Raw genomic sequence first — 13161 nt, 5'->3', positions numbered from 1 at the left:
GCTTGCAATTATTTTTTTCTCATTTCTTTTTTCTTATCCATTATGTTGAGATCAAGAGTTAATTATTTTGGTATGTTTATCAAAGATCAGGAGTGCCATGCCAATGACTTTACAACTGCTTAACCAGAAAATGTCATGGCCAAATGGTAAGTTGATTAACTCCTTCATAATATGATGGGATGTTTCATATAGAAGTACCAAGCAATACCTTTCAAGCATTTTCATTTTATTAGACTTAATGAGAGTAAGTAGAGTGGGGTGAAGAGAAGAAATATGAACCAACATATGACAGAGTTAAACTCTTGAGCTGAAGAGCCACCTGAAGGCTTCCTGTACATGATATAAAAAGTTGAGCCATAGGTGAAGGAAGCTTGGAGAGGAGAAGACAGGATTAAACAAGTGAGAATGAGCTCCACTTATGATACATCTTGTGATAAATTATGCTATCTTGAGAGATAGGCCTTTTGTTTTCTTGATATCACAGGATAAATTACCTCTTAATCTTGAGAGAATGGCATTAAAATAATAATTGCAAGCACAGCTGTTCTCAGCTTCTGTACTTTCCATTTAGAAATGCACTTTAATTAAACTCAGATTGCTGGTTTCTCCTGTTTTAGGACCTGGTGATTAAGAATACCATCGGAAATCTCAGTGAACCCACACCAAGCCACACACATACCACATGTGAGGCTTTTTTTTGGCTTTTGACGCATTGTCAATGACTTCTGATTTTCTCTTCGGGTTTTCATCAAATTTCCCCTTTTTCTTTTACTTTGGCAGCTCCCTCAACTGCTACAGTTTCCCTGGGTTCAACTCTTGCTCCAGAGTGTCCAGGGAACCAGGTGAAGCTGGACAGCAGTGCAGGCTGTGGTTGTCCACCCGGCATGGTGAAAGATGGGGACAACTGTACCTGCCCTGCTGGCTTCACTGTGGAGGGAGCAGGAGGGTGTAAAGGTGAGAGGGGGCAGAGTTCTTGAGTTCTCTTCGTGTGCCATGTGTAGCACCAGAACATCAATCAATCATTACTACATTCAGTTTGGAAAATAATGAGAGGACTGAAGAATGGTGGGCAGGCTCTATACTGCATTTTGAACTATTTGAACTAATTCAGTATGAATATGTCAAAACAGCTGTTTAACAACTAGTTTAACCTTTTACATTTTCTCCAAATGAGACAATGAGTAAAAAGCCAACAGAGAAATGATCCTCCAACATCTTCATCCCTAGAGGAAAGCAAAACATTGTTTGTCAGGGTGCTTATGGGAAATGTGGTCTTACTTTTGAGAAATAGCAGCACCATCTACTTTGTTTAAAACAATTGTGCATTTAATTTTGCAATACTAAACTAAAACGATCACCCTGACATCAGCACCTGTTTCATATGTTTTTTTGTTCTCTAGTAGATGCTGTGTATTTTCTTCTCTCTACTCAACAGATGTTAATGAGTGTGAAGGAGAGGGGCCTTGTGGTCTCCATGCCAGCTGCACTAATACCCCAGGCTCTTACTCATGTAGCTGTCTCCGTGGTTACCTGATTGGTGTTGGAGGGTGCCAGGGTTCGTCAGCATCTGTGTGTGTGTGTGTGTGTGTGTGTGTGTGTGTGTGTGTGTGTGTGTATGCGTGTGAGAGAGAGAGTGTGTTTGTGTGTGAGAACATGTTGGAAAAAGAGTTTCAGAAATAATAATCTTCATTCAGCCAATGAAGTATGGTCATAGTGCATGTGTGCCTTATGGGTTTTACAGATATAGACGAGTGCGCTTTGGCTGCAGTGACGGGCCTGCAGGCCTGTCAGGGTAATGCTGAATGCAAAAACAGCCCTGGCTCTTTCAGCTGCTCGTGCCCTCTGGGATATGTAATGGCTCTAAATGGACAGAGCTGTGTAGGTGAGACCGATGTTGAATTCTAATGTGCACAGCCGTGAAGGTGGGCGTTAAGCGTAAAGTGTATGTAGTGAAGCAGTTTATCAAATATCCAGACAACCTTCACTGAGCTAGCAGTGGGGGGGTAAAATGTCTTTCCCTAATCTTCGGCAGGATATATGTGTAAATGTATATTGCGGGATAAAACCTCTGACATTTACAGTTTCAGGTTGGTCTCATAAACAGCATAAGACAATATTCCACTTTAAAAAGAAATGGAAAATATATTAATAAAATAGAATAAATAATAGAATACACACAAACATAAGCCAAGACTCTACAAAATAAACTTGAATTAAAAAGAAAGGTCTAAAGGCTGGTAAATAATACCACTGTAACATGGCAGTACTGTATAATGTATACAAGGTTGGCTAATAAGAGCTTCCTGTTGTATTTATAGTCCTTGCTTTTATCCTTATTTAGATGTTGATGAATGTAGCTTCGAGGAGCAGTGTCGCCGCGAGCTGGGAAACGTGTGTGTGAACACTCCCGGTAGCTTTGCGTGCCAGTGCCAGCCGGGCTTCAGAGCAGAGGCCCCCGCTTGTGTCGGTAAGTTTGATGTTCAGGTTTGATGTAGTGTTTTGTGGCTTTTTCATATTTCACCAGAGTAGTCTCAGACCTAATAAGTTCTGCTGACAGGAAGGAACTCCTGTGCTTTAATCCGCTGCTTTGCTGCTTACCTGTTTTGTTACACTTTTTTATTGTTTCCCAGCCCTCTTTCACCTTTCCTTTAATGACGAGTTCCTCTAAAATCTTAATCATAATCCACTTTTTTCGTCTTCTTTCGTCTTCTCTATTTTTCCTGTGATTTTTCTGTTACTCTGCTCCTGCATAGGTCCTGTGTGTCCAGACTACACGGTGTGTCAAGGTATGACTTGCTAACTATGCCTAACTCATGCTGCTTGCTTTTTAAGATTGTCCTGGTAACAGACAAGGCTATGTATCATTATTCTTAACTCTAATTGAACCATTTTTTCTACAATTATCATTTCAAAACTGCTATGGGAAAGTAGTGCAAGTTGCAAGTTGAATAAAGGGAAAATTTGAAGATCTTGGAGGAAAAGAAAAAGAGTGTTATATTAGTACAGAACATTAATACAGTGTTGCAAGGACAACATTTTGAACCAGTTATTATAATGAGCATTAAATTGGGCTTTGGCGACATGAAAATAATAAGAAACTGCTCTGTTGTAGTGAAATTAGGGGGCTTGCATTGCACAGAAGATAATAATAATTGACAATAAACAATTGTATTGCTGGTTAAAGAGCAACCCTCTTTAACCAGCAATAAAATTGTTTATTGTGAATTTCAGATCAGTAAATGAATGAGGAAGTCACACTGTATCACTCTCTTTCTCTGTCCCAGATGTGGATGAATGTACAGACAGTCCTGCCGTGTGTGATGGTCAGGGTGTGTGTGAGAACACGCTTGGGAGCTACAAGTGTGTTTGTCGGCCAGGTTACCGGGGAAACGGCACACACTGTGAAGGTAAGCAATTAGTGCTGACGTCCCTCCATGAAGAACTCTGTTTCCTGTCGGCAGGGTCGGCTTTTCTGCGTGCGTGTGTCCGAGTGGCACAATAATGATTATTCAATAGAAATGTTTTGGAGTTTTGGATCCAGTATTTTTAAAAATTCTCTCTCGTTCCAGATGAGAACGAGTGTGCATTAGGTGGTCATGGCTGTGACACCAATGCCCGGTGTGGCAACATCATTGGCTCGTATTTCTGCCAGTGCTACCAGGGCTTCAATGGAGATGGATACTCTTGTTTTGGTGGGTAAGCAGTGTGTGTATGTGTGTGGAAACATTGCATGTGCCAGCAGCACTCAAGCACACAGTACTTCCCAGACACCAGTCCTTCAGGATTCTCATTATTTCCAGACATCGATGAATGTACTTTGAGCAACAGCCAATGTGAACACAACTGCACCAATGAGCAAGGAGGGTACAGCTGTCAGTGTGCCTCAGGTTACCAACTGAACCAGGATGGACACAACTGCACAGGTAAGACCAGCCTTGGAGCCCTGCAGTGACCCATTCACTTCAACAGCAAACATGAGTTTATCCTGGAAACCTACACAGTTATTAAAAAAGCTATAGTCAACATTTTTTATATTAAACATAGATCACATGACCATTGGTTTAAAGGCTCATCATAGTGATGAACCCACAGAGAACCATCACCTGATTCTGTCGTCTCCCCTCAGCTCTACAGAGATTTTTAATGACTGCCATTGTTATGATTTTGTGAGCTACAACTCTACACACTCATAGCAACATTTCAAACTCTAATAACACACTGTGCACTTCCTGCTCAGCACCAAATAACAGCCAGACAAAGCTAGCGACTAGCTTGTCTACACAGTGGGGCAGCAACGGTTTTCTAATACTGTATGTGTCAGTGTGCTGTTTCCGCTGCCCCCACTTGACCAACAAAATCAGTTATTTCAGGTTTAAAGCTTCTATGTGTAGCATTTTATGTTTTTTCATACAACACACAAAAATAAGGTGTGCATTTCTGCCCTCTTTGACATTACCGCCAGGGGGATCCAAATTGTACTTTATCAAAGTGAGTAGATACCTAGCTGATGGCCAATGTTTTGCATCTTGAACTATGATTGATAAAACTCTATGTAATTGGAGATAATAAGTAAATGCAGTAAGATGTTTAAAATGTTACCATACTGTACAGTAGAGACAAACACGGGTTAAAATAACTTTTGCAGCAAGTCATACACTATTACTTCTGTTTGCAACATGAGTTGTGATAGACGGCAGTTACAAGTCGTTCTTAAGCTGGTCAGCAGAGGGCAGCAAAGGGATCGTGTCTCCTTGGACATGTACAGTACATCATCCTCAAAAGCTAATGACAGTTTTGGTCCCTTGATCCAAACAAGGGCTTGTCAACTTGTCCTCTTTTGCAAACTCCTCTAGACTGGTCCTCCAAGCTTATCGAGACAACCTCTGAATTGATTTGTGAAAAACTTTCTGACGCAAGTCTGCATGAGCCAGATTGTGCCATGACCAACAAGTCAACTAAATGTTTCTGATCCCTCAGATGTGGATGAGTGTTTGGCACTAAACGGGAGCTGTGAGCACATTTGCACCAACACTCAGGGATCTTTCCAGTGTTCCTGCAGGACCGGTTACCAGCTGCACATTGATGGCCACACCTGTGTGGGTCAGTTACTCATCAACACTCATTCATTTCTGAGCTGAGCATCAGTGATTTACCAGCATACAGTAAATGCCAAAACTACCATGAATACGTTATTTCACTCCTCATTGTGTGTGTGTGTGTGTGTGTGTGTGTGTGTGTGTGTGTGTGTGTGTGTTTGTAATACAGTATAATTAGATGTCCTGAGGGCACAGGATTAGTGAAATGAGACTCAGCCAGGAATCTAAGATAAGAGCATTCAAAAAAGAGTTTACCACCTGTCTCTGTATATTTTCACTCAGATATCGATGAATGTAAACTCCAGAACGGCGGCTGCTCCCATACCTGCACCAACTCTCCAGGAGGGCACGAATGCCACTGCCAACCTCCTCTACTGCTAGACACAGACAACACGACCTGCAGCAGTATGTTCTCCACTACAGTGTTGCCTGACTCTTATTTTGTTTTCTACTAAGACATTGCATAAGATGTGAACTGATTCCAAATTTTAAGACTATAAGATGAGTTGAATTTTATGTGATTAAAGTCTGAATCTTTTTGATGCTACGCATCTCTGATTAAAACTTTCTGATCTTGTAAAATTTGAAGACTTTACAAATAACGAGCCAAAAAATGTATTGCTCCATATGCTTACTACCTAATTGTCTTCTGAGCAGCTAAAATATTACAGTTATTATGACTGTGAATTAAATGCTGCTGTTGGTAATGGCCAATGGTGAAACAGAAGATATTATAATAATCTTTTGTACTTAAAAATAACCTTTTATTACTCTTATTACCAACTCTTTATCAGATAACATTAAATAGTATTTTTTTGTTATAAAAGCTATATACATAACAAATGTACAGAAATAATATGTTTCTAAGAATAATGCTTTTAGTTAAATTTTTTTTTTTAAATATAGTCTGTAGGCTAATTTTCAATGTTTTTTTTACTACTTTTACAGTTCAGTTGCCTAAGTCAGACATTGTTATAATTTCCCACCTGAACAGATGTTTCATCTTGTAAGCTGAGAAATGGTGGTTGTGAGCACATATGCACTGTGAGGGCTGAGGGGCAGGTCCAGTGTAGCTGTCGAGCAGGCTGGAAGTTGGGCGAGGACCTGAGGAGCTGCGTGGGTAAGACTTCATTTTCACTCTTTGAACTGCCCACACCTTTGTAAATGAAAGGCTCACTTTGGACTCTGATTGGATATATTTAATCTTGTGCAGCTGCAAAATTTTGACCTGAAAAATTCTGCTTTTTTCTTGATACATTTCAGTGATTTTGTGTGATACTGTAGGCTTATAGGATTACATAAATGTTTAACAAAATTAACAAACTTCACTGTCTGCTTAAACAACTTTTCAAAGATATTTCAACATTTAACATTTTTTAAACATTTATTATTCTAGTCTCTGACAAAAAAAGAGCTGGAAAGGTTTGAATGGTTGTAATCAACTTCTCACCAATTTTTCACTTATCTGGCTGAAGTTTTTGATCAAAACAAATCACATCAGTAGAAAAATAAAATACATAAATTTCATTGGCTGTTGACAGCTGATGACTGAACAGTTCAGCTATTGCCAGGTTTTCTTGGATGACAAGCTTATTGCAAGTCCACACGCAGCCTGGTTTCTCTGTTCAGTCGTCCTAATAGGAAATGAACAGACTTGATTGTTTTGCAGTGTGAAAGTGTCAGCCTGTCTAACTGTTCCTTTGTCTTTTGTGGTAAGATGTAAATGAATGCGGGGACTTCACTAATGGAGGCTGTGAGCATCTCTGTGTGAACCATCCAGGTGGGTTCAAATGTTCCTGCAGGGAAGGGTACAAAGTTCGGACTGATGACCTCACCAAGTGCCAGCGTGAGTCAACATCATGCTTCCACTACAAAACGACAATCATCTTTGAATTTTTTAGACAGCAGGATTGGTAAAAAGAACTGTTGGATGACAAATTTTCTTTTGCTTTATTTAGGTTTTAAAAATATGTTTATTCACTTCTCTGCCTTTCCAGCTGTGTGTGAGCTTCCCTGTCAGAACTATGGAGTGTGTGTGGCCCCAAACAGCTGTGACTGTCCTCCAGGATACCCTGGTCTGGGCTGCTCAGGTACAAACCTGCACTCTTGATATCAAATGCATTATTTAGTATCATGGAACTGTCCAATTAGTAGTCTGTTAGTGCCAATGCATTTATGATTGTGATCTCATTAACAAGAAGTAAGCTGTTTACTTTGTGCAGTTAAAACACTCACAGCAATGAGAGAATCATTGCTGCTTTATTAAATAGTGCACTTTACTTATGGGAGAACTATCGTCATAATGTATGGATGTACTTGATGAAATCCATGTTTTTCAGCTATGTGCTCCCCACCCTGTGCACATGGAGGAACCTGTATGCGCTGGAACAAGTGTTTGTGTCTCCCTGGCTGGACCGGAGCTGGCTGCCACACAGGTACACCTGACATGAAGTTAATGAAGGCCTGGCCCACTACTGGACAAGCAACCACTGTAGAGAGAGTAAACGCAGGGACATAGATAGATGTTTTATTAAGTAAACAAAGCAGACTGTGCTAAAAATTTTGTCTTTTGCAATGGCATTTGATACAGACATTCATGGGCCTCTCAGGATGAATCCTACTGACTTTTCATCTATTGCCACCATGAGATTGACACTTTTAGGGTTTGGTTTTTCGCGACAAAACATCTTTACAGCTATCAGATGGATTGATATGAAATGTGCTATTGATATTCATGCTCCCCATATGATACATCCTAAAGATTTTGATGACTCCTTAACTTTTCCTCTTGTGATACCATTAACATTCATCTCCACTTCCTACCCTTTGATTTATGACCAAACACCTGCTAAACTAATGACATTCCATCAACTTCAGCTGTACTCATGTATACTGCTAATTAGCGCATGATAACATATGTAACTGCTAAACATCAGTACGTTAATATTATCACTGAGACCACCTGATGTTAATTCAACACACCACTTTGCCATCCTCACAGAGCTTCTATGATGGTAGCTAACTCTTAGTCTTGTTTATCTTTTACCATATTCATGCCTATTTTTCCTGAGTGTCTCTCATGTTTCTTACCCTGCATCTCTCTCAGCGGTGTGTGAGTTGCCCTGTGCCAATGGTGGTCGCTGTGTGGGGCCTGATACCTGCCAATGTCCATCTGACTACACTGGACGCCAGTGCCTCTTGCGTGAGTAACAAAACACATCTGGCATGAGTTACATCAGGTGAGCAGGTACTTCTAGGGGTTAGCTAGATGCCATTCATGTCTCCTTACCTTCATGCTTGTTACTGTAGCAGCAGTGTCTGTTAAAATATTCGCTCTTTGACATAATGGCTAATGGGAAAACATCAGGATAATCTAAAAGTTGTGAATGTGACAACTGTGTTTCCTCCAAGTGTAATTGTGTGTGTGTGTGTGTGTGTGTGTGTGTGTGTGTGTTTGTGTGTGTGTGTGTGTGTGTGTGTGTGTGTGTGTGTGTGTGTGTGTATGTAGCTCTGTGCACGCCTCCCTGTCAAAACGGGGGAAGATGTGTGGATGTCAATAAATGCACATGTGCTGGTGGATGGCAAGGAGCTCGTTGCCAGATAGGTAAAATGACACATTCTGTCCATCTTTAATCATTGTTTCATATTTGAAGTACTACTACCCTGCATGCATTTTACACACTGGACCTGAATTCAACCCAAGTTTAAGATAATACAACTCAAAAACCAATAACAATAATATCAATTGCAAATCAATGTAAAAAATTCATTGTTTCCTTACTGTTGATATTATTTTGCTGCACAGCACAACACATAACATAATAAATAAATAAATAAGATCATATAACTTTTAATAGCTTCTAAGGTGTTATTGGCTTGTGGATGGAGAGTTCAAAATAATTAAGATGGCTTGGTGGATACAAAATCACACCTTAGGTTATGTGATTCTAATCTGGAGTTTAAGACTCACCAGAGGATTAAAGAGAAAAGAAAGAGATAAACATTTCTGGTACACACATTTCAGTTTTTTTCTTTTGAACACTGTATTAATTAATTAATTAATTAATTACTGTAATACTGTTGTGTAGTCAGTCCTCTAAAAATCCTTCAAATGATCATTTATAATTGAATAAATTAACTATTAAAAGTTATTTTTCAAAGAAAAATGACAAAAAGTTTGCTGCTTACAGCATTTCTTTGTCTCACATGACAGTAAAAGGAATATCATCAGGCTTAGAATTGCTGCCTAGACAAAACAAGCATTTTGAAGTAGTCATTGTTGGCATTTTTCACCAGTGAAATCATTAGTCCTACTTCAAAATGGAAAATGAGGGAAACAGAACTGTGGTTACAAGTTCATGTGCGCAAAATTAACAATGTTATAAAACCAATAATCTAGTGCAAACCCAGCTGGTGTAGGCCACTGCTGTCAGGGAACTAATACCCCTGCTCATTATTTGTTCTAACTTTTATATCTTTATGATGTCCCCATTCAAATAAGCAACCAACCAATTTCCCTATTGAAATAACAGTAATGTTTGTGAATTTCTACTTTAAACATAGTGTTTGTGTTCCTCAGAGCCCGTTCAGTGTCAGAAGCCATGTAAGAACGGTGGAGTGTGTGTGGGCCTCAACAGGTGCCGCTGTGCCAAAGGATTTACAGGAAGTCTCTGTGAAACAGGTTAGTGTGTGTATAATAAAGTGTGTGAAAGACCTTTATTGGCTTCACTTTGCATTAAGACTCCTGCTGTCTGCTGTGTCTGCTGTGTCTGCAGCGGTGACCACCCCCTGTGTGCCACCCTGCCGGCACGGAGCCACCTGCAGTCCCCACAACACCTGCAGCTGTCCAGAGGGCACTGCAGGCCTGCGCTGTGAGAGACTGTAAGTACGAATAACATCAACAGCTTGAGCACTAACATGATCAGAAATTACACCAGTTTTTTCTGTGATCTGCAGTCAGTCTCCTGCTGTTGCTCTGCTTTTTCAGTCAGGCTTTCATTCAGCTATTTAAAAATCCATTATGTAAACTTTCATCGTGCTCCATATGTGATTTAACAAGTCCAACAACATCAACAAGCCACATCATAAAGGGCCGGTTCTTTCCTGATGGATGCTGCAGTGCCATCTTTAGTATTTCTGCTGCACTTAATTGCATCAACTGTGCTGTTATGCATCAAACACACAACACATGACACTCACTTAAGCACGTGGGAACACATTCATTGTTTTCCAAGAAGATATTGTCAATCTGAAAGTCTTCACCAGAAAATCAATGTACATAAATATCTGATGTCAAAACAATGTGTCACAAGGCTTTGTGTTTTTGTCTAGAGAACAAGATGTTTTCTATATTGAGCAATTAAAAATTTTAGTAGGTCTGGTTAGACGAACAAAAAGAGACGCTTTGTTCCAAATCATCAGACTGGAATAAAAGCAACTCTTGAAAGACAGAAATTATTGCAATGAATCACTTAATCAGCCTGCAGAACCATATTATTCATGGGATTAAAATACTGTCCTTTATTCTTGTGGATGTGTGATTGTGTGTGTTGTAGAATGTGCCCTGTGGTCACCACGGTGGTCAGTATGGCTAGAGCAGTGAGGAAGGCGTTTAAAGAGAGTTACGTTGACCGCTGTGGACCCCTCGGAGTCCAGCTCTGCACGAAATACAGGTCTTCTGTTTCCCTATTACAACCTCCATTTTTAAGGAAGTGCATGAAGATTTTGTTATGCGGTTGCAGCAGCAAATGGGTGAACTACATATATCATACGACTGTCATAAAGATATAAAGTGACTTTATAACATCTTTCCTGTCATCTACACTCTTCTATATGTACTTACTTTTACTTACTTTAATAGATGTTGATTAGGAATGTCAGAAAATGTTTTGTAAATACTTCATGATAGCAAATATTATATGTGTTACATTGGTTTTGTGTGCCATAATTTTAACATGAGTAAAAAGTCAAGTTATAATTATGATGCAATATGACAAAGCTGTGTGTGCTTCATTGTTTTCAGGATAAACCAGGCACGTGTGTACCTGCAGGCCTATAGAGTGGGCTACAAAATCCAGTGTCCAGAAAGGAGGGGCAGATGAAGAAACTTTACACCCACAGCCACAGTCACCAGACAACATTTTGGGCAACCTGTCAACACACAAATGAAATGAGATCATCTGTAAATTGTAACATTAGGTGTAACTGGGTGTTGTGGCTTATGTGGTGAGTTTCACTAATCTAGAAAGCCCCTATGTTGAAATGAAAAGGAGCCTCGATCTGAATCATAAAGGCGGTTTATTTAATCTAATTACCTTAAAAATCAGTTTTGTACACAGTCATATATTGTTTATTGAAATATCCCTTGGGAGTAAAGGTACCATTTTATTTGTATTTGTATATGGCAGCTGAAATATATCAAATGTTTTTTTCCTTTTAACAAAATGGTGTCAATATTGTGAACTTTTTATGGTGTGTGAGCTCCTCATCTTTGCCTTTTATCTTTGAGTACTGACAGTGAGAAACAAATATGTCTCCAGTTTAAGGTCCTACTCAAAGATTTCACTTCAAAGAATATTCCCAATAAAAATACAAAAACACACTTACTGTACATGTTTTTGAGGCTGGTGTCTGTGTGAATGACAAAGCTTACGAAGCAACGCACAATGGCAGTATCTTTGTTTATTACTTTCAGTTGACGCTGCCAGTGTTCTACTACTGTGCATTCTCTCAGCTAGACATCCCTGTCAGTAACATGAGGCAAGCTGAGAGGAACTATGTTACCCATTGTCTGAGTCTCATGGATGACAGTGTCAGTGTAGGCCGGGCTGGCATGGTCCTCTATGGATAGCTGTCTGCACTGTCCAATCACTCAGTTGATCCCAGCTTGATCAACTCAAGTTCACAACACACAGGAGAGAAAAAAGTGTACAGACGCAGCTTTGTGTGCAGGGGCCATGACAATCAGGGAAGGTCCTTTCCCAAATTGTTGCCACAAAGTTGGAAAGATACTATTGTCAAAATGTACTACAGTAATAATAAGTTGTCTGCCTTAATAGTTACCTTATTCAGGACAGTTGGCCACACCCAAATCACAACACACAAGTGACACAAACTTGACTGTGGTGTGTTCATATACTTCTGGCCACATAGTGCAACATCAATATGATATTCCTTTCCACCTGTGTAGTACCACTTTTCAGCACATGCTGGTAGTATAGAGTCTCATAACTTGAGCCAAGGAAACATAAAGACCACAGTTTAGTCTGCTGGAAGATTTCGACTTCAAAATAAAATACACTTGTTGACTAAATATGTAGGCTACTTTAATAACTTTGAGTGTGAAAAACTACTACTTAACTGAGTGAGTGGAAGTGTGAAGATTATGGTGTTTATATCAGAAACATCTGAATCTATGCTCTATTTTGTAGTTGTGCATCTGATATTTGTTCAAATCGACTTTTTTTTAGATCTCCCCACCAACGATCTAGATATAAAGAAAAGTGTTTGGAACACTAATGTGTGTCTGATATGCTTTCCCCACAAAAACCTTTAATTTGCCACATTAAAATCCTTAAAATGGCATCTCCTCATTAAAAAATCCAGAATCTATGAATATGCAAGTTTTTTTTAGTTTAACTGCTGGATACAATATGTCTCTTATTTCACACTGAGCACAAAGAAACTTTCCACTTTCAGTAGATGACGGTCAATTTCTGCATATAGGCCCACAGCATTCTGTAAAGTGAAGCTCGAACATCCAACTGTAGGACAACAAGTAGAAAAACATATTTTTTAGTGAAGGGTGGCTTTAAGATAATATAACTCAAGTACAGTATGGCATCAGTAATTAAGGTCTGGCCTCTAAAGAATCAATGATGTCTTCATTTGAAGAGTACCTAGCTGCAGACAAAATGGCTGACTGGGAGGCAGACATCTTGGACCTCCACCTCTACAGTTGACAGGAAATCACGACCAGTGTTTTTTCCCTGTCAAGTAGCAAACGGATTTCAAAAATATAATTAGGGTTTATTCATTACAAATATATTTTAAAAGTCTATTTTTT

General features: G+C 39.5%; 1 protein-coding gene across 1 annotated transcript; it reads left to right on the top strand.

Moving 5' to 3' along the window:
• The first annotated feature begins 238 nt into the window (after positions 1–238).
• On the top strand, positions 239–11213 carry si:ch211-221n20.8 (uncharacterized protein LOC100034409 homolog). The gene is made up of 21 exons (XM_062424270.1): positions 239–244; positions 618–684; positions 781–954; positions 1436–1555; positions 1742–1882; positions 2342–2467; positions 3285–3407; positions 3570–3692; positions 3801–3923; positions 4978–5100; positions 5379–5501; positions 6091–6216; positions 6814–6942; positions 7094–7186; positions 7436–7531; positions 8203–8298; positions 8605–8700; positions 9676–9777; positions 9872–9977; positions 10652–10768; positions 11119–11213. The coding sequence occupies exons 1-21, from the start codon at positions 239–241 to the stop codon at positions 11195–11197; spliced, it is 2289 nt and encodes a 762-aa protein (XP_062280254.1). The 3' UTR covers positions 11198–11213.
• Positions 11214–13161: the final 1948 nt, after the last annotated feature.

The sequence above is a fragment of the Scomber scombrus genome, chromosome 8, assembly GCF_963691925.1.
Source record: "Scomber scombrus chromosome 8, fScoSco1.1, whole genome shotgun sequence".
Lineage (NCBI taxonomy): Eukaryota > Metazoa > Chordata > Actinopteri > Scombriformes > Scombridae > Scomber > Scomber scombrus.
This window is presented reverse-complemented; position numbering and strand designations above follow the sequence as displayed.

Bases quoted from the DNA above. Each gene is read 5' to 3' on its own strand.
- si:ch211-221n20.8 (XM_062424270.1), top strand. The intron at 3,924-4,977 runs GTAAGACCAGCC...CTGATCCCTCAG, and splicing joins GGATGGACACAACTGCACAG to ATGTGGATGAGTGTTTGGCA. The intron at 8,299-8,604 runs GTGAGTAACAAA...GTGTGTATGTAG, and splicing joins TGGACGCCAGTGCCTCTTGC to CTCTGTGCACGCCTCCCTGT.